The 22268-nt window shown below is 45.1% G+C and overlaps 2 protein-coding genes across 2 annotated transcripts; both read right to left on the reverse strand.

The window, feature by feature from the left end:
* Positions 1-357: 357 nt before the first annotated feature.
* LOC125720038 (splicing factor 1-like) lies at positions 358-21506 on the reverse strand. Its single transcript, XM_048994983.1, is given in 15 exon segments — positions 358-2088; positions 2090-2247; positions 2725-2913; positions 3230-3458; positions 3553-3736; positions 3859-3966; positions 4084-4199; positions 4325-4508; positions 4923-5012; positions 5406-5558; positions 8046-8121; positions 10325-10456; positions 15280-15369; positions 19951-20375; positions 21351-21506. Coding segments are annotated over 14 exon segments (2298 nt in total). The 5' UTR covers positions 20363-20375; positions 21351-21506; the 3' UTR covers positions 358-1911.
* rbm4.1 (RNA binding motif protein 4.1) lies at positions 16215-19934 on the reverse strand. The gene has a single exon (XM_048994990.1). The coding sequence runs from the start codon at positions 18892-18894 to the stop codon at positions 18043-18045; it is 852 nt and encodes a 283-aa protein (XP_048850947.1). The 5' UTR covers positions 18895-19934; the 3' UTR covers positions 16215-18042.
* Positions 21507-22268: the final 762 nt, after the last annotated feature.

The raw sequence follows: 22268 nt of genomic DNA on the forward strand, positions 1-22268 counted from the left end.
ACGAGTAAAACACGTAGACCAGGGGCGGCCAATCATATCCGCAAACGGCCGGTGTATACGCAGGTTTTTCGGATAACATTTGAATTAGCTGTTCAATCCCAGGTGTGAGGACTCTTTAGTTAAATCCCCTCATTAGAGAGTTGAGGCAAAATCCCACACAAACTGCCCTTTCTGGATAAGACGTATTAAATATGAACACTTTGTTAGGATATAGTTGACCATCCCCATGACAAGAAATTACACCCTTGAATGATTTCAAACCTTAAGATCGACTTACCCCTAACAAAAGGCTGTAAAACAATTCAACCATGAAAGGGGTACAGCCACACAAAAGAAGCAGACGTGTTATACAAAATGCACAGTTTACATGTGCTTGACAGCCTTTATTGTGGAAAGAAATGGGAAAAGAAAATTCAGGGAGTAGAGACTTCACACTGGATTACGGTTAGTGTTTAAAGCGAAGCGCTACAGCGCCTCACCTACGGTCTGGCGTGTCTGCGCGTGCCTTAATCTTTAAGGGTAGGACCCAAATGCCGACAATCGTAACTTCTGGGATCAGTTATTCTAACCAAGTGAAGACTAACAAAAGTAAGCACAAAAGGTAAGAATGTATACACAAGACAATGCGAAAAAAAACAACAGCTTACAAAGCTTTCAACTGCAAACTGTAATTGACATTTTACAATCAAGGGCACGACATGAAGAGCGTCCAGGCAGGATTCATGTGAAGAGACAATACAAGTTGATAAAGGACAAAATATACACGACTTTCTACCGAGTGGGGGAGAGTCTCTTCAGCGGCTTCTCTCCGGCTGTTCTAAGCATGTCTATAGCCAGTAGAAAGGCAATCTGTTTTTGTCCAGCAAATCCTTAACAAAAAAAAAACTAACAAAAAAGCCTAAAAACTTCGCCCAAACTGGATGACGTGACGGAAACTTTGCTAATTAAAAAGCGTAAAAGGCATGAATGCAGAGACCATGAGGGAGTATGGCCTGCACGAACAATGTGGATCGTTCACAGTACAGCCATATGAGAATCGCAATCAGACAAAATATATATATATATATATATGCATTTTAACAGAGGGAGGGGTTCTGAAACATAACATCAAGTCGATTTGCACCTCAAGTCTTCCACAAAACAATAAAGGGGGGAGCATTTCCCTGCAAAGCATTTACCGTTTTGGCATATTCTAAAATTACTGGTTTGGCCTGGTGCCTGCGTTAACTGAAGAGCCCAGTGCAAGACGGAGCATTTTAATGAAACCACTTACTGAAGTTTCTGACCCACAGTAAATGTCAGGCAGTTCAAATCGATTGTGGACTAAGCTGAAGTGGACGTCCATCATTCGCAGTGATGCTGTAGATCCTCGATAATACACGCCGCAGATGAGAATTCCTACCGTCTCCAGACCGCCTCAAAAATGAGCAGGTCATGTGCGATTATTCTGTATCACTCAATCCATCTAAATGCTTAACACAAATACCGAGGAACCATTGGTGTAAGGAAGCAGGCTGCAAACCGGAGCTTTTAAAATCTCTTGCATTTTACAAAAACACTTCTGTAGGGGTAATTAAACAGCACTTACGCTACAATTTGAAAGCAAACTTCTTGGTCGCCAGCAGGTGAAAAACAGACCTGGCAAACACTTCCACTTCGTGGATAATGGGTCCAAGCTGGACATTGCCGCTGAGGAATCTACATTAACTGCAGGCTCTAAGCTCCCAAAATCAACCCAGTATCTTCCCAAATGGCGTTTCCCTTTAAATTAAACTCTGTCAATGACATGTACATAAAACCATAAACTATAAACCTATGAAAGACTTGTGAAATAATATAGTCCTTCGGTCTGTGTACAGACTATACAAGACTAATGAGAGGAGATTAATATGCCTCGTACGGTGTGTGGAGTCAAGTTTGGGGGGGGGGCGGAGGGGGGGCCGGGGGCATGCCGAATGGGGGCATGCCTGGCACCCCCATCCCCATCATGTTGACAAAGTTGGAGGGATCCATGGGAGGCGGAGGGGGGGGAGGGGCGTACATCATGCCGGCAGATCCCGGTGGGGGTGGTGGAGGCGGGGGAGGCGGGGGCACCAGGCGGCAATGGGGGATTCACCCCTGGCGGAGGGGGCACTAAAGATGAGCTGCCCATGGGGGGTGGGGGCTGGGCGGATGCTCCCCCTGCAGACTGCTGCTGTTGCCATGGAGGCAGGTTGCCAGAGCCTGGACTTGAGGTGGTGGTGGTATCTGCAGGATACAGGGACGGCGTCAGAGCACGTTCGAAGCGGCGTGTACACAGAGACCCAGAGAGAGACCCAGAGAGAGAGAGGCAGAGAGAGACCCAGAGAGAGAGAGGCAGAGAGAGAGGCAGAGAGAGAGGCAGAGAGAGACCCAGAGAGAGAGAGGCAGAGAGAGACCCAGAGAGAGAGAGGCAGAGAGAGACCCAGAGAGAGAGGCAGAGAGAGGCACAGACACAGACATGCTGAATGCCCTCTCCATTCTGCTAGGACTGGCCACAGTCCTCAAATTCACGTACCCAAATGGTTTATTACATTAAATTTGGCAAACACGAGGCTGAACTGCACAGACACCACGAAGCAGACCTGGCACCGAGGCCTGCACGTCGCCCTGCGGTCACTGGAAACCACTCACACATTCAGCACATGCTAACTGGGAAACAGATGGGTGGGTGACTGCACATGACAGCTGGGAAGGGACACTCACTCTGCTGCCACGGCAACGGTGCACTGGTCACCATGCTGCTCGTCGGGGGAGGCGGGGGTGCCTGCGGCTGCCAGGGGGGCATGGGGGCGGACGGGGGATGGGGAGGCTGGCCGCTAGGAGGGGGAGGGGGCGGAGGCATCATCCCCATGGGCGGAGGCATCATACCTATAGGTAGGTCAGAGGAAACACCTTTAGGAATTAGAGAGAGAAATGTTAAAGGGGCCATTGCATTCATACAGCCCCCCCCCGGGCACAGGGGGGGGGGGCGTTCCTGCAATAGGCATGCAGTTCTCATGGCCCTAAGTCATGAGATTCATACTCTCTGAACATGAGCTCACACACATCAATGATTAAACACAGCCAGCCTACAAAACCACCCGCACATTAAACCCAACCTATTCTGCTGCTGTTCATTTACTAATAAACCATTAACATGCAACAAGTCACAATTTAGTTTTTGGAAAAAAAATGTGAATGAACGAGCCATTACCGTAGTAACTCTCACCCATAGGGGGGTGTCCCTGCGGCCCGGGCCCCTGATTCATCGGAGGTGGGGGTGGTTGCATCCAGGGAGGGGGCGGCCCATTGTGATTGGGCGGCATGGGAATCCCCCCCATGCTTGGCATGGGAGGGGGGAAGTTGTGGTGGCCCCCGTGATTGCTTGGGCCGCCGTGCATGCTGGGAAAATGCCTGCTGTCTGAAGGGCCGCCACTGTTCATCCAGGGGGGGCGATTCTGAATAAAATAAAAACACATGGGGAGTGTCAAACTCGATGCCCTCTACCCCGCTTCAAAAACACACTTGTCGGGGCTGGGGGGGGGGACTCACTGGAGGGGGCTGGTTGTTGCTCGGCCCTGACCCCCGTGGGCCGCTGGGGTTACTACGGGAAGACCCCCCGGTGGACGAGGGGACGGGGGCCTCGCCCAGCTCCGCCATGAGTGACAGATACTCTTTGTCCATTCGTGCCTTATCCTGAGCTGACTGTGGCTCGCCTGCTCTGGGGGCAAAGGAGCTGTGGAGGGGGGGGGGAACAGAACGGTTACCAGTGACAGGCACAGGTGAGAAATCTCAGGCACAAGTCGGCAGAGAAACTCAACACAAGTCCACAAATGTCTCCAGAGCAGGGAGGGATACCTGGTGAACTTGCAGTCGGAGGAGATGTGTCCCGCGCCTCCGCACTTAATGCAGACGGTGGTGTTGGTGATGCTTCGTGGCTCAGAGTTCTGCCAGGGCCTCAGGACCCTGCGGGTGGCAAAAGTCGCAGCCGCGGATTAACACCCCACCCCCGAAAGGCGGTATTTTCAGCCGCAGGTAGTTACTGCCTGAACGCGCTGTCCCCCGAGCGTGGCGGGGCCGTACCGGTTGTCGTCCTCTCGGAGTGTGCCGTTCAGCCTGGCGAGCTCTCGGAGCTGCATCTTGCGCAGGTCGTTCTGGTCCTCCGGCGTTTCGATCCCCTGCTTCAGGATGTTCCTGATCTGCAGAGGTGGGATGCCAGGGCGTGTGAGTACATTCCCCAATACTGCCAACAACTAGGCTTCCTGATGGAGCACCGGAAAATCCCGAGAAGCGTGGCGACGCGCGGGCAAATTCAGCGGCTCACCTGCTCCACGGCCTTCTTCACATTCTCCATGGTGTTAGCGGTCACGAGAGCGTGCAGAGGCTCGTCTTCCCCGGCCGAGATCTGTCCGTCTTTACGGCCCACCTTGCCCTCCTTCACAGAGCCCTTCCCACGAATCATGATCTTCGCGTTGCACTCCTTCTCAATATTTTTCAGGGTGTTACCACTGTGGCACACAGAGGGAGTCCAAGTATCAGACAACGAGCACCGTTACCATATTAACAGAGACCTCCTCTAGCCAAACACTGCTGCAAGCTAGAACACATCACCTTAAAGCAGAGAACATTACACACTCAAATTAACATCTAATAATTCCAGGTATGCTGCTCCTACACCGTCTTCATCACAACAGTGAAATAGATCAGTGCAACCAAATCTCAGCAGGCTACAAAAACCAGATGCTTATTACACACTAAAATGCTGTGAATGCAAAATCAATGAACCAAGTTCCTGCACATGAACTCTTCCAGTCTGCTCACAGACCTCAGCTGTCAAGGGTCCTGGGAACATTCCCCACAAGAGGGAGACCCAGAAACAGCAGAGTTCTCTTAAAAAGCAAGCAGCAACGCAGCCATCTTACCGTGGTCCAATGAGCAAGCCGACGAAATTGATCTCTGGATACTCATCCTGAGGGATCATTATTTTGTCATTGACCCTGCTGGCCGGTGGCCTAAAAACAGAAGATTCAGAGATACGGATATTAACCTCTGTACCAGAGGCCACCTTGCATTACAGTAGGAAGAGAAGAACACATTCCCACACTGCCGTGCAAAGGCAAAATACTAACTACAGGTTTGATCAAAACTGACTTATGACTGAAATCGGGACTCGGTCCTGGTTTTCCCTGATAGAACAATATTTTAGTTCTGCTGTGCTTCGCTGGAAATCGCAGAAACGGCAAAAGCATGACAAAGAGGCGAAACGGCCTTTTTCCCCCTGTTTCAGCATCAGTGTAGTTCCTGTGTTGTACCTTCGTGGGACAGTACAGATAAGATGTTTTTTAAAAGAGCCAGAGAAAGTGGCCGACAGCGTCTCACTCGTCAGAGCCTGGGGTGGTACATACTTGTAGTCAGAAGGAGGTTTGAACTCGGGGTTGAGCCCCACCATCTCGGTGATGAGTGTGTGTCGCTCCTCCTCCAGCTTCTTGCGAGTGCGGTACTCTCGTGTGTTCAGCCTCTTGCCTTCGCTGTTGTAGATTGGCTCAGGGGAGGGGGACCTGGGGCGGGGGTGGGAACAGAACACAGCAAACTCCCGTGAGCATTTCCCTCCCTTTGGGAGGGAACCATAAAGAAAAAGAAACACACACATATAGTTACCACACTGAAAAAAAAGAGCCAACAGCGAATCCTGTGCCTCATTTCCCACAGCTCTGTGGCTTGGAACACTGCCCTGTGAATTTCTCCATGGTATCTGCAATGGTTACCACCAATAAGAAGTACAGGAACGGGACTCGACCGGTGTGCTCGAGAGGAGTGCTGCAAATCGAGTTAGGAGTCGGAAAGAGGCTTCAGCTTACAGCTAGCCTTTTAATAAGAGCGGCTTATCTACAGGACAACGTTTAAAACTACACCAGTTATCCTTCTGTTTAAGAGAAAGGTGTGGGACACGGGGTTTAAATCTAGATTAAAAATGATTACACCAGGTTCCTTTTTCACAAGGCTGCTGATGCCCTTTCGCACCTGCAGGGCTGGGTAAAGCGCTTTTGTACCTGAAGGAGGTTAGAGGGGGGAATTGGGTTAGAGAAAAGGCCGCTCTGCCCAGCAAGTCCCTCTCAAAATGAGCTTTTTGCGGCTGGTGCGTGAAAAACATACAGAATTAAGATACAGAAGCAACCCCCGTATTTGCGCAGAAAAAAAAAATATATATATATATATTCAGCGATGAGAAACCTGTGAGGTTTATGACTTCGCGTGCCTTTGCGTCACTGACATTCCTGGAATGTCTGCCGCCTCTGTAAAATCCAGTTAGTGAGCTGTTCAGAGTCCGTTAGACAAGACAAAAAAAAAAATGGTTGAAAACTGTAAAATTCCCATGGAGTTACAGCAGGGACACTTGCTTAGCAAAGTAGCAAGCAAACAATCGATCGTGTTTTGGTGAGAAGAGATACCGGGTCATTAAATCAGGCGGTTCTCCACTCCAGTGCAGCACACCTGCAATGCTGAGATTCGAGTCCCCTGGAGACCCATAAATGACAATGACAGCAGCCACAGTTCAGTCAACCGCCATGAATTCTGTAACCCCACGAAAGTCAATTCATTCAGCAGTGAAGCGTATGGGGAAAACAACACACGCAAAAGTAGCCTAAAAATTTAGCACAGGGCTAAATACTTCTCAGATTAAAGTATCTTCACTCAGGGTTGTATAGAAATGCATTAATGATTAGAAAGTCATTCGCGGTTATAGGTATAATCTATTTCCACTGCTGGAAAGAGGAAAAATGTATCTTGACAGTGCGGCCATTGATCTTTCATAATCATCAAAATTAATAATCGTGCATTAACATGCATTAGGAATCTGCACTATTTTCTATGGAAAACCTTTGTTATTGGCTCGATGGGTTTCTCACAATCCCCCTTCTATGTTAACACCATACACAGTCCCAGGAGACACAAGTCGGCTTGCTGGAAATGCCAGCTCTGCCTGCACATTCAGTTCCAACAGTTTTACTTGATGTCCAGCCCAATTTAGATATTCCCAATTCTGGGTTGCCTGCAACGCCCCTCACACCTGCCCGGATGCCTTTAAAGCAGGAAGTGCTCACTGAATAGATTCCCCGCTACCCCACGCTAACTTCTACACACAATTTATGATGCCTTACTATTACAGCCAATCAGGGAGCAGACGTGCTCCTATCGCTGCAGGCACCCGACAGGTTCATAGGAGGCATGCATGCAAGAATGAGGCAAGTCCCAGACAGCAAAGCTACGCAGAATGAGTCCCAAAACTCAGACTCCATAACTGCCGAAGGGCTTTTAAAATTACTATGAAGGCAGACAGTGTATGTATACCCATCTAACTTAGCGCTAAAGCAGATTCTGCATGTTTACCACAATATTTGCGTTTTCCAACACCTCGTGTTATATCAAGGTCGAGGAAGGCTACAGCTTCTCAGCCGATGCCCTTGTTATTATCTCAATGCTCTGCATATATCAGTGGATGCAACCCAAAATCTGCAGCACGACAAGTTAACACACTGTTCAGAAGTCTCCCGTGGTTTTGATAAATGGCGATCCTGTGGCGGGAAGGTTAGTTGGCAGTCGTGATCTAGTGACATTCAAAATTTTTTTTTTTTTAGGGGGAGGGAAGAGAGAGAGAAAAAAACTCAGCAGAATGCTAAACACACCTTAAGACATCCTCCTGTATGCACCAATACTGCCAGGAATCTGGCAAGCGGCAGCATTTAATCTGTTTGTCTGAGGTTAAACCAATTTGACTTAATCAAGCAGGTAAGAAGAGGTGTGTTACAGTATGATAGAGCAGCAACTTGCATAGTGCGGGACCAACAGTGCACAAGGCGGCTCGCCACAACAGGCAGGCTGCTGCTGTATCCAGTGGTGCTCGCCATTCCCGAAATCGTTCAGCTTTTCAGGAAGCCTTATGCTTTTTATAGGCTCCGGAAGAGGTGCTTCTGAACACTGGGTTTCAAGGTCAACAACACGGTAAAGAGAACGTTACTGTTCGCGGGTTAAAAGCTTTGCCCAACCTTTCCTCAGGATTAACGGGGATTCCCAGGTCTCCTGTACGCAGTTTACGAGTCAGGTCTTCGATCTGCAGTTGGACTGGAAGAAATCAGGTTATGAAAGAAAACAAGAAGAATGGAAAAAGATATGATTAGCCAAAAAAAAGGAAAACCAAAAAGAACACTGAGTACTCAATATAAGCAAATACAGCAATAAATTAGGAAGAAGTTAAGACAGGATCCCAAATAAGGAAGCTGACAGTCAGTAAGACATTTCCCCATTATTACAGTGCATACAAAATACAAAAAAAAAAAACTACAGAACAATCATCGCACTTTGATTCACATTTACTCTAGACAATTGCAACTTGGGGAACCACATACTTGTTTCTCTGTCCCTAAACCCTTTAAGTAATACTCCAGGTTTAAGCCCTGGACATAATGAAACCACAAAAGATGAACCATGAGCCAGGCCACCATGCCAGTAGGAGAAAATGACTGGCATGTAAGATGAGCTTAAGGAAATTCATGCATCTAAATGCTAAGGTAAAACCGATACTAGCACAAAAATTAAGACGTACAACTTCTGAGGGAAAAAAAATGACCAAAAGCTGTTGTAATTTTCAAACTTCATCACTTTGATTCAAACTTTCTAACCAAACTTGGGTTTCAGCCAGTCACATTACTGAATCTGCAATTACGTCAAAGGGTAAATTCGCTCCAGCAGCATGACCGTCAACTGATGAAGTGTCTAAAGGACTGTTACGCGGCTTCTTTTCTCCAAGTAGGTTTCCTAAATAGCAGTTTGTTATAAGGTTCTGTCCCTGTCTCCAGAGGAACGTCACTCACACCATCTCTTTCCATCCAAGCTGTCAGAAGTGAATACCTATGTATAGCCCATGTAGCTATAGCCCATGTAGCTATAGCCCATGTAGCTATAGCCCATGTAGCTATAGCCCATGTAGCTATAGCCCATGTAGCTATAGCCCATGTAGCTATAGCCCAGTCCCATGGCAGTTGGTTGCCCATGTCAGAATAAGCACCGCTTCTCCCAGACGATGCGGCAAGACCAGTAATCATGCCCACTATACTTTCTGGCATGGACAACCAAGACAGACACTACAGTCTTACATATCAATATCCCTGACCACCATAAGCACATCTTAAACAGCCTTGGCATACGAGAGATGGCGAGTCAATTTACAGACAGGCTAACACACATTGCAAAGTTAGTTCAAACGACCATCAAGAGCAGCAAAAGATATCTGCCTAAAACCTATTATTTTGGGGGGGGGGGGGGGCAGAGCTAGCAAGCAGGCACCCTAATAATGCAACGTGCCAGGGGGGCACTGGGGAAGCACACGGCAGTGACTCGATGCCAGCTGGGGGCTCTGGTCAGACCCGTTCACACACAGCACATCTCTCCACAAAACATTTACTGCTAACACAGTCAACCAGGAACCTGTATGAATATTTACAGAAGGCAGTTACCCCAAAACAATCACAAAGCACATTTTCTATTACATTTTTCAATGCTTACGTGTACGTCAGACTAAAAAAATGGAAACTTCGAATTCAGTTGTAAAAAAACTTCAGATTTAAATTATACGGTTCCGTAAGTTGAAAAAAAAATTAAGCTGGAAGAAAACGCCATCTATGCTGTGTTACTTGCCGGTCAGTGTACTCAAGCATTGACAGAAAACTTCCTTTTCTTGGTTAATGCACAGGCAATAATGTACAAAATCTTAACATCATGCATTGTTATGCTATCAAAGTTTAGCATAATCAGCTACCACTAGAACTACTGAATTATGTACATGACGACAAAACTATGCACATTACATTCCTAAAACAGTTCCACGTGGCCCCCGTTTCATGTTGTCCTGCACACTCTCATAATGGACTCATTTGCACTCCAAAACCAAAATGACAAACGTATTCCTTAAAGTTTCCTTATCTGATAAAAACGGAAACACTACAGAGGATGGAAAAGGCATGTGTCAGGCTGCACAGAGACCAGCAGGTGACACAGATTAGGTTGCTGAGAACACATAGAAGCCCTGCATACAAACAACTGGAAAGGGAGGGGGTTCCAAAAACAAAATAAAAGAAACAAATAAATAAAACAAAGTGTTAAACATCTCCCCAATGCGCAAAGAGGAAATTAAACAGGATAATCAACAGAGCAACACACAGATGATCAAATTATGCTGTCTTTGCCTATGGTGGAGAGACAATCTAACATCTGTAATAATTCAAATACAGTGAAAGACATTAAATGTAAAATATGGAAACAAATTTACCTATATAGGCTCTCTCCTGCTCACGGGTGAGACCAGGGGGGATGACTGTAGGCATGCCTGGGATCACCGTCTTCTGGTCAGGGGTCTCGCTACTCCAACGGCTCCTTTTACGGGCCTTTTTCTGGCCAAAATCTACAGAGAGAGATCCACTTCAGTCTTTAGGATACATCCCTCCATTTATTTTCCCTGCAAAGGGTACCATACACTCGAAATAGCTTCATCAAAGAGGTGAACATTTAAAAACTACAACTGACTCAATAGCCCTTTACACGTGTACTGGATTATGCCACCAATAGATAAAAAAAGGCTAATGCTAGCAGATGGTGCGGCAGCCGATGATCAATATTTTGTGGGTTGTACCCTCCTGAGAAATACTGAAATTACTCTCGTTAAACAAGCGACTGAACAGGACCACTTTAGACAAGCGCAGCAGCTAACTAAATGAACCAAGCAAAGAAGCCCTTCACAGTTCCATCCATCTTCTGATCATCCATCTGGAATAGGATGGAGAAGGTGCCAAAGTCCTCCAGATGGGCAAGGTGACAGACAAGACAACCCACAGAACCTGCTGCCACATATTCCCAAAGATGCTTAAATTAAAAGGCAGTAAATGAAATGTGCCAACCAGAGGATGATCAAACACTTTCTGTCGTTGATGCAGTGCTTCCAGAAAGAAACTAGCTGTGGTTTCTTAGTGTCACACTTTGAATATTGTTGCTCAGAGAAATATTACCTCTTTATGCAATCTGCTCATAATCAAGTGTAAATCGTTCTGTGTGTGCTGATTACATTTGATTGGCTAGCTCTGTTAAGATGCATTGCAACACAAAATATTACTTGAATATTTCAAAGATCATGGAAACAACCCAAAAATCAAGCACACCGGACCAAACTTCCCACAAACAATTCTACATGACTCAACGTGCAACATCGGAACAAACAGTTCTACTGCTGTGTACTTGCACTCACACACGTGGGAAAACGTGTTGATTCAGACTGGCCAGTTCCGGTGGACACACGGGGCTTCCTGCACTAAGTAAATGAAAAGGTACGGACTGCACGGCCACCGATTCTGTGCATCCCAGAGCAAACAGTCTGCTGGTCAGGTCAGAGGCCACAGCCCGTTTTGGTGCCTGCTATTACCGACTTAAGCATATCTACCTAAACCATCCTTATAAGTCCGATTCTATGTCGAATGTTTTATTTCTCTGCGTTAGGGCTCGGGCCAACAGTCAAGGGGTGTGAAAATGGGGAGAAAATGGAAATTGCGACATAAACGGTAAGTCGTTTTGTTCAACTCCCTTGAAGTGGTACACCAGGGCTGCACTGGGTGACTATAGCGGCCTATTCACGAGTGCACCGGAGCCGCCACCGTTCCAAACCACCACCTCGCCTCGTTTCCCCACTCAAACCCCGCTTTTAGCACATCATCTCATCACCCCGCCGGACTACGGTCCTTCTACAGCACCGCCAACTCAGCCACAAAGACACGTTTGGCTCGCAAGGTTAAACGGGAGCAGGTCGGCCGCATGAAGGACGGGGCGCGTGGCTGCGCCGATCCGACAGAGCTAACGGCTAACAGCTAATCCCTCCGCGCGACGGAAAAAACGGCCAACTTTACGTAACCGCCGCGTATTTAACCACCACACGGTTAACGGGGAACGGTTCATTATTAAGCTGAGCCGTTTTTAAGTGACCGCAGAATTTCCAATGCGCGTAAGAAGTTACGAATTACCAAGATCAAGATGGCAGCCATTTAATGCAACCGCCCCCCCCTCTCAAAAAACGGCCCCATTATCCTCGACGGTCTGCTTTACCTCCACCTCCCGAAGACGGCTGCATCCCGGCACTCGGCTGCGATTGCTGGGGCTGCGGGAACGCTCCGCCGATTAGAGTGAACTGCTGTGCCTGCGGAAAATTAACGGGTAACTGTGGTGGCTGCTGCACATTTTGAGCGGCCGCGAAAGACACCGGAGGGCTCGGTGGTGCCATTACCCCAGCGCCAGGCCCGGCTTCAAAGCCCCGCTTTGCGCCAATACTAGGATGAAGCTTGCCCAAAGGAGTCGCATTTGCGCCCGTCGCCATTGCTGGTCAGAAACGAGAAATTTCGCAATGGGCTCCGTCCTCTAAAACGTATACGCTTAATACGCGGACGCCTCAAAGAAAGAAACTCACGACTCCTAGAACTTTCTTTAGTTCCGGTGTACTAAGTGAATTATACGTGTATGGCGCCCTCAAACCACGGAAAGCGCACCGACAACCTCTATGCGCCCTCCTATTGGTCCGTTGTGCTGTCATTTAAAAATGTGTTCTTTTCATTGGCCTCTTTCAAAGTACCGCCCACCGCGGCCTTTATTGCGCCTGCTTGCTCTCTTTTTAGAAGCGGATCGTTTTATTTTTTTAATATATATATTAATACAAGACCAAGTCTTGCAGTCGTTTACTTAATCAACAAAATCCCAGTAATGGAGGATAGCGGAGTGTATACTCAACGCACATGAGTTATTATATTCGGTAGTTCAAAGAAAGCATTGCGAAGAACAACAAAGGCTCACGTCTCCCCAAATCCGCATGGTCACCCACCCCGAATCGCATCGGAGCCTTTAATGGGCTCCTTAACCCTAAAGCGATAGCGGAGGCCGAAATTCGAGTCAGAATGTTTAATTAATATGCAAAAACAAATGTGCATGCCTGTTTTAAAAATAGTACTTGGCTAATACGGCAATACCTAAAATATACTATCCTTCCATTGCAACCACGTTACGTTTCTTTTTAACTGCGTGATATAACATCCGGGTATTTCGATATGGTTTAAATACGCCCCGCGTTTTCGTGCATTTTTTTTTTTTTTAAATAATAATAAATAAAAAATATGCAATAAAAACCAGATCAAATTTCGCTGCATGGTACCAAAGCCCCTCTTTAAATATTGGAAATGGTTAATATTTCCCCATTTTTACACACTTTCCCAGAGAAGAGCAGGCTACGCTAAATCAGGCTTTCTGTAGGCAACCAGTTCTGCCAAAACACACAGACCGGCAGAGTCAGGTAGACACAACCGCACCCCAAACGTATTTAGCAAAAGAATCAATAAAGCAGCCGTAGAAGAAGTATAAACGGGCGATGTGCGTGATTTAAAAAAAAAAAAAGAGCAAATCCTCCCAACAATGATCAAAAATGAAAGCTGAAGAGACTAGACGTTTAAAACCATGGACACCAAAACTGCAAATATAAAGGAGACTTATAAAATAACACAATAAAAAAAGGGAAACGACTCTTAAATTAATCATTCTCCAAATTATATTAAAAAAACCTTCATTTTGTGAAGATGAATACACTTTGTTGCCAACAATGCAGGGTGTCTACTCCATCAGCAAGTGAATAAATTTTGCTTGATGTTATAAAATACAAATCCACACTACCGGCCTTCAGTCTCACGCTGAATGTACAGGCTTTCGCTCCATATGAACTTGACAGCATTTTAGAGGATGGATGGATGATTGAAGTCTAAACTTCGTGCAAGACAACATAAATGGAGTATGTACTTTACAGTACAAAATCTAACAAGTCTAGAAATATTTAGATGTTTCTTGGTTTCGGCAACTTTTTTTTTTACTATTTACTGGAAAGATATGGTAAACTTCACCAAAAATTTACCTAAAATTAATATAGTATAGATTTAAAAGTATGCATTCTGAAGGGCATCTATCCTGTCTTAAGAAAAACGAAAGTAACCATAAGAATAATTTCTGGTGTGACTTAAAATCTGGTGATATTTCATTAGGTCCTCCATGCGAGCCTTTGGTCAATTCATAAGATAACATCAATCATTTGAAATGTGTTGTGTCTTTGTTGTGTGTTCATTCACAATAGCAAAGTTTCCATTTAAAAAATTAGAACAAGAACTTTATAAAAACAAACAAAAAAACATGGAAACAACAGACAACAGAAGTTTAACATAAATCTGGTTTAACATCCAAAAATGACACCTTTCCTTCACACAGGAAATTGTTTGCTTCCGGGACACATTCTTTTCTCCCTTTTGTTCCTCTGGCAAAAAGCAAAACAAATTGGTAACCATAAGCCAATCTTTGGTATTGTGGGTATTGTGAATTACTCATCATTGTTACGAGGTTGCCTAGGAATCTCTGCTTTTCATTTTTTGTGCCATATAACAGCAGCTTTGATGTTACAAACCATCCAGCAGATTGTAACTTCTGGCTTGTTCGGAGTTCAAATACCCCTTTTACACAGTACATAATTTTATGTATATTTCCTGAACTCATACAGGTTTGTAAATAAAAGGTAAGGTCTGTGTTCACAAAGAATATTAAATGCACTTAAATATTACAGTATTTAAAAAAATAATGTTTAAAATGAGGTTAAATGAAAGCTGGCAAAATAACAGACTGAGATATGACAAACATCATACTTTCAGCTCACTCGTTTACATTTTAGCAGTTTTTCAGCCCCCTTGGCTGAGAATTTGTACCTAAATAAAGTTACATGCATTTTATGCTTTCAATAAAGATCTAACAACACAATGCAACAATATAACAAACTTTGCACTGACTTTAGAACAAATAAATAGTAAATGTCTCTAAAACTCAGCGAGATTTTAACTACTGATGGAAGCCAATTTCCTTTAAAAACATTACAGCAAACGTTTTACCATAAACCATGTAGTATTCAACAAAATTGAGAACTTTAGTGCTCGCTAGTCTTGTGTGTAGCTTGTTTAAAGCAGTAAATGTCTAGATTTTTATATTTTTCTCTGAAAAACACCATCAGCATTCATAAATGCAACAAAACTTTTAAAATTATCTTCACATCTGTATAATCGCAGATTTTGAATCTACATTCATACAACATACTTCCTAGGAATAAGGTTAATTAAACAGATCCAATAAAATAACAGGTTTGCAAATGGAATTAAATTCCAGTTCAGACTCTACCTTTGAGCGACAGAGAGTAACTTGAAGACTGAGGGTGGATACTGGTTTCTCTAGAAGTCTCAGAGCAGGAAGATGATTTGAGATCACACGCTATAAAGGGGGAAAAAAAGCACAAAATCATATTTTTGTGTAATTGCATGCCTTCTCTCTGCATAACACCCTTTGCCATATAAAGGAATTACAAAATCTAAACATTACATTCAGATTGTATATCATAGTGAAAGTGCATTCAGAAATGTGTAATCTCTGGTTCATATACAAAAAACATTTAAAGGCAATGAGTGTATTTTTCTCATAATGACATATCTGACTTATAAGAGTTATAATTTGAATATTAAAGCATGAATCCTTGAGGTAAACTGGAGGATGGAGTATATAATTGAAAACCAGTAGGAGCACTATTTTTGCCTTTAAATGGTCAGCACGCTGAAATGTTGAATCACACAAGCACACGTCACCTGTCACAGCCACCTAAATCCAGTTGTTTAATTTCAGAATAATGATAGATATGGGATGAACCTAGTACTGAGCTTCTGATATCTAATGTAGACATAGAGGCAAAGTTTCAGAACCAGGGTTCTTGGGTTTGAACTTTAAGCCTGGAACTGATGTTATGTACCATCAAACATTTATATCTCACTGTACCAGCAGAATTAAAAGTATACAAAGCTAAGATACTACCAATTAGACATATCCAAGCTAATGTACTGTGACCACAACTGCATAAAATGCAAAGGCCTTCACGTAACGCTGCATTCTAAAAAAGAATAAATCTAATTGAAGGATTCTACAACTACCTCTTCAACAGGATCATTTATCTTCAATTGTGTCGTATATCTGCACTCCACTATTCAAGCTTCAGTGAAACAGGGTATACAGTTGTGTAGTGAACCAACACTCAGAATTGTGGAGAAATTAGAGCACACAAATCCAACTTTGATTTTACTTTATTTTATTGAGAAAAGTAAAGGGTTACAGAAATGACTAATTTGAACAGTTCCTCAGTTCATCTGTGACCAAAGAAAAAAGATTTTAAACAGTGACCTGACAAAGCATAATGTTTAAATGACATGAATTGTGGCTTCCTCTTAAAGCAATTGAACGTCTTGCAAAACAAAACTGCGTGTATCAGTTTAATTCACATGTACAAACTGTAACTGTTGGTATTCTCTAGTTAACCTGTACAATAAATGTCACCTTTGAGGCAAATGTTAAATGATTTGCTTGAATAGAATTGAAAATGAAACGCAACCAACAGTGAAAATGAAAACAAGGGATGGATGTTGTTTGCTCACGCAGTACATTTCAAGACTGAAGACTCATTTTGGAGGTCTTGGCCACTCCCTACTCGCAAACACTAACACATATGAAGCTTCAAAATATTACCACAGCCCCAAAGAAAAACTTCACACGGCCTGAAAACCAAGCTAACAAAATTACAGAGATCCACAGAATACACTGCGCTAGGAAGAAATATCCCATGATCCTTTCTGACTATCTGACGGGATATTTACATGTCATTGGCAGAAGGGGGAGGTTAAGTAATCATGTGACTGTCCCTGCTAGTGTACCAAATAGGTAAAGTCCAGTTATTAAAGGTGCCAAAACTACTTAAACCGAGTTCTTTATATCGATGTCAAGATGCATACATAACTTGTTTTTGAAAGGGGCCTTTAACTAGTATGGAATCAGGGTAGAGAGGAGTGCTAGACTAATAATACTTAAATGTATTCAAGCAAGCTAATAAATGTCATTGTTCATTAGTGATGTTTATATGTGTGGTTTATTACTGCAAGCGGAGAACAGAGGTTCTCAGTCAGGAACTCCATCACACCATAGTGAGCTTCAACGCAAATAGCTTTAATGTTGCTAATAACAGCTCAAATCCTATTTACTAATATTGCCCAGTGGAACGCATATTAAGATATGCAAGCGCTCAGCCAGACTATTTAAAAAAATCCAAGTCCTATTGACTTCCAAAATGTGACAAAGATCACTGTATGCAGTCTTCTGTAGGAAAAGAAAAGCACATTGGACAAGAGCTAGAAAAGTTAACACTGAAAATAAAGCTCGCATCAAATAATGTGAAGCTGTTATACACAAAGGTTTTTGGGTAAAAGACCTAAGAGGACACATCCAAATATTAAAAAAAAAAAACAAAAAAAGGGTTCAAGGAAGAGAAAGGTTTTTGAAAAAGTTGGTCAACTGATACAAACAAGACAAACATTTAGCACGTCCCGATTTCACTGTAGTTGAACGGCACTGCGAGGCGAAACAAAGCCACGAATGAGCGCACGTCTGTGGAACCGCGGCACAGATTCACCTGGAAAAAGAGCACATCATATTACACCACAAGCAATCCATTCTGCTCCACCACCAACATGCCCAATATACTGTCTGCTCCATTCAAGCCAAAGGCTGAGCTGGGATAGAGCTGCACATTACATTCTCTATGTGCTACTTGAGTATGATCAGGCCCCAACAAAATGTTACCCGGGGGGGGAGGGGTTAACACTTGACAGTACCCCAGGACGCAAGTAGCCGAAGTAGACCACAAAATTAAGACTGCTAGCTAGGCAGCTCGTTTTACTTACTTCAGCTCAGTAATTAGCCAAATTATGTATTATTTTTGGCTAGCATCCAAGTTTAATCTATTGAATATCGCAAATTGGTAGCTAAAATTTTAAAAAATCCATTGAATACAAAACATTATGACTATAGCCGAGCCGCTACAAGTCAAGGTCTCACCTGGTGATATGCGGGTTAATAAGCATAGCGCGACTGGTCATAGGGGTCCCTGGCCCGCGAAACGTCGTACACGGAGCTTCTGTTGAGCGAGGACGTCGGTGAGAGTCGCGAGCGCTCATACGAGTAGCCCTCGGCCGCAGGAGGTACTCGCCGGATGGGACTTCGATCTCGTGGGAAGTAGGAAGACACGGGGGCCGTTGTAGGAAGGGGGCGCTGCTCAAAGGGATCAATGGTGTTGGTGGACATGCGATCCCTCGCAACAGCCCCCGAGGCAGGAGGGATGGGGGACGGGATGGGCATGGCGTTGCCACGACGCTCCTCATAATAGTTGGCAGCGTACGGACGGGCACGATACTTCTCATAAAAGTCCACAACGCCATATGGATCTCTCTCTTCGTAGCCAGCGTGCCGCACGGGGTAGGCAGGCACCGCCCCATAGCTCGCGCTGTTTCCGTAAACAGCCTCGCCGCCGTACGTCTGAACGGTACTACGGTCACCGCCGAAGTTGTAGCCCGCCGGCGGCCCATAACTCACGGCACCGTCGTAGCCCATGCCCCTGCCGTAGCCGGGTCCACCGCCTCCGAAGCCACCCCCTCTCGCGAAGCCTTGCGCAGGGCCATAGCCGCCACTGAAGCCAGGGTCTCCGGTGAAGCCTCGGTGGAAACCTCGGCCGCGACCGCCCCCACCAAACCGGGGAGGACCAAATCCGTTGGCACCGGGTCCCATGGGACCCTCTCCAAAGGAGCCGTTCTGGTCCATGGGGCACTCTTTGGACCAGTGGCCTTCCTGCCCGCACCGATAACAACCCGTCCGCTCTCCCATTCCCGGCGCTGTACGCAGACGGCTAGTCGATAGCTTCACGCTCATCAGTTTGCCTTAAAAAGAGAGACGCACAACAATTTGCAACTTGCCATGCCGATGGTGACACAAATTGTGAAAGTTTCAAATTCCAAAAACGCCACGAACACCACGCATACACACTCCGATTGTGGATATTCTGCATGAGCATTGCAGAGTTTGTCCAATGTTTAAGCACACACACATACACACACCTCATTTTTATAGCTTGCCCACCAATGAGATCCAACTGCAGCTACATATCGGAAGTCAAAATGGTCAGCAAGCTCTGGTAAGAGAGAAGGTGGAACTCACATGGAACTAACAGCCCTGAACACTCACCCTTCAGTGTGACAATAGTGCACATGTAGAATTCTACTGTATTAAAATCTTGGTGTGTGTATCCCTTTTGTCAATGTCTGCATCTTAGGCATGTGCGTCATGTATGCTGAAATTAAGCTGAAGTTAAATGTGATCCTTTAAGGACTGGATTGGCTGTGTACAGAAGCAATGGCATTCATGGTGACGAAGTCCTTAAATCTGACCATCTTAAGATGATGCTTCCCCTGGCTGAGCACTTAGTCAAACTTTCAAATGGCTTCTTAGAAAGCCAGTTAACACCAGGCCGTAAACTGAATGGGATGCCAAATCGAATCACATGAGATCACAGCAATCCGAGGGCATCTGTGCCATCTTCCAAATGCCGCAAAATTCAAATTTAGCTTCTAATGCAGTTTGAACAACCCAACGCCTGACAGTTACCGACAGACCCCGCCAGAACTAATCAGGGCCAGGCCATGAGGTCCTGATTTCAGACGATTCCTCCTACAACGGGAACTTAAAACTGACAGCACTCCCTGAATGACCCTCTCAGTTATACGGAGTGCCTGATCTGCAGGACACCGTCGTACACAGCACCTGTCCTTCTCTCCCCAGGCCTCTGTGGACAGCCTGCCTCAAGCTGTGCTACCTGAACCTCCCTGAACAGTAGCTGCCCTTGGCCTGGAATGCTTTTGTTTCCGGTCAGATGCACTAACACAGGGAATGACATTGGCCTACTGCCCCCCACTCAGCTAGTGGGATCACCTTGGAAGGCGGTGTTGTCTAGCCCATTGATGGCCTCCATGGCATCCTCCACCCGCTCCATGTGCACAAAGGCATAATCTTTCACAATGTCGCACTCCACTACAGGCCCGTACTCCTCGAACTTGGCCCGCAGCTCCTGGTTGGTGCAAGTGCTGTTGATGTTGCCCACGTGCAGCTTGGTGGAGGCCTTCACTTTACCGCGGCTGATCTCCACGTTCATCGGCTGGCCGTGAAGCTCATAATGATGCAGGTTGCGTATGGCTTCGTCCGCCTCGGTCTTCTCATCCATGTGCACAAAGCCATAGTTCTTGACGATGTCACACTCGGAAACCTTCCCATACTGAGTAAAGAGGGCTCTCAGCTCATCGGCAGTGGTCTCCTGGGACAGGTTTCCAACAAAGATCTTCACCATGTTGCTACTCTGTCTACAAAACACAGAAGAGAAAACAACGGTACATAAAACATTCTTCTGCGTACCAGACCTGAACAACGTCCTTACGTTCCCGGAGTGTGGAACGGCGACGAAAGCATAATTTCATTGTTACAAAATAACCGCCCTCAAGAACACGTGGGGCAGTTGAACCATTATAACCACCCAAATCGATCCGTGCCCTTCTATGGTGATGGGAAACAAGCGATCACTGCGGCCATCTACACAAAACCCTATTAATTCAAATATACGCGGCGCTTAAAACTATGGTTTTTGAATCGCGGAAACGCACAAAGCATATCTATGCGTCTATGAAAATACATTTTAAAACGGTAAGGTTGCAAGAAATATATACGTGTATAACAGTTCGCATGACTAAAATGTAACAATGGACGAGATGTCGTTATGGACTGTCTATAGCGGCGGTGGGAGACGCGCGCTTTGGCGGCCATGACGAGGCCTTGCAGAGCAGCAGTAAGAGGTGCCATTTTGAAAAAGCGAACGGGGGGGGAGGGGGTGCGCCTTTTTGTTATATCGCACGGCGTCGAATATGCTGTACCATTCACAAAATGAAAAGAACTTGCTATACAAGAGAGAGTCTAATCCCGTATCGTTTCGTAGATCGTAAACGTGCATAGACGAACGACACTGCTTATAATTTAAGAGAATCCCGAATAAAAACGGAATAACAGACGTTATGAACAACAGCTGAGAGAAGCGCCCGAAAAAAAAGCCGCACATATAAGACATATAGGGTCATGAACCCCGCCAGGATGGAAATAGAATGAATCTCTACAGTATAGAAAACAAATAAAACACGCGCAAGAGAAATTGCATAAATAAAATGGGCTTAATCCGCATCGCGAAGCCGCCTAACCTTGCGTCTCTTGTTCCGCCCGCGAGACACGCGCCCGGCTCGCGAATTCGTAGCTCATCCCGTATCAAACATTGCGCGCGCGATGGTATTTACCTGCTGAACGTCGCGAAACGTGACCGATTTTCGCTAACCGCCACACACAATCAAACGAAAGGCTTTTACCAGGAAGCCTTACTGAAAGGACATCTTAAATACCTTCAACGTCGTTGAAAACTGGCATCCGATGAATACGAAATGGCGTCTAGGAACAAGATTAAACTTCCTGCCTGTGGGAGGGACAAAAAAAAGTCCTGCGCGAGGATTGGACGAGAGTAGGCTACGTCACCGACCCCGAAGCCGTAGGCTTTGCGGCTGGGCGATGCGTATATGTACTGCGTTTGATTTCCGAGTACGGGAAGTTTTATGTTATACTGTAGAATGAGAAAGTCTCAGATATATCGAATTTGTAGTGAAAGCCTGTATATCCACCATCAGTGGTATTTTCTATATATAGATAAGTGGTGAAACAGCAACGGTTTGAATTCTAGGAAAGGAAAAATGGATTATGAAAAAGGCAATTGCTCTTACGTTATGATCGATCTCTTGCTAAAGTAGATTGACTTGTTAGACGAAACAACTAAACATGAGGCCTATACATTATTTTTACTTTAACGCTTAAGTGTAGCCAGCTGTTTGCTTGCGCTTTAGTGTCGTTCGCATTCAGAGAATAGGGTAGAATTTTAAATTGTGTTGTGTTAGCAATCATTGCATTCTCCAACGCAGGTACTGTAGTTTAAACAGCCTGTTCATGTCATTTATGTTTATGACCTTCATCAAAGAAAAACATTTATAAAATACGGTTTCTTATACATCTCTACTAAAATCTTTCATACTTTTTTAATATAGGGGAATTGTTGCGTGTGGCACTTTGTATTGTCAATTTTTCGTCTTTTGTGTAGTTTTGTGTATTGTGCAGTCGGCAATCACAAGCAATTCCCTCTGGGATAATAAAGTATTCCGACAATAACAAAC

The sequence above is a fragment of the Brienomyrus brachyistius genome, chromosome 24 (assembly GCF_023856365.1).
Source record: "Brienomyrus brachyistius isolate T26 chromosome 24, BBRACH_0.4, whole genome shotgun sequence".
NCBI classification, from domain to species: domain Eukaryota; kingdom Metazoa; phylum Chordata; class Actinopteri; order Osteoglossiformes; family Mormyridae; genus Brienomyrus; species Brienomyrus brachyistius.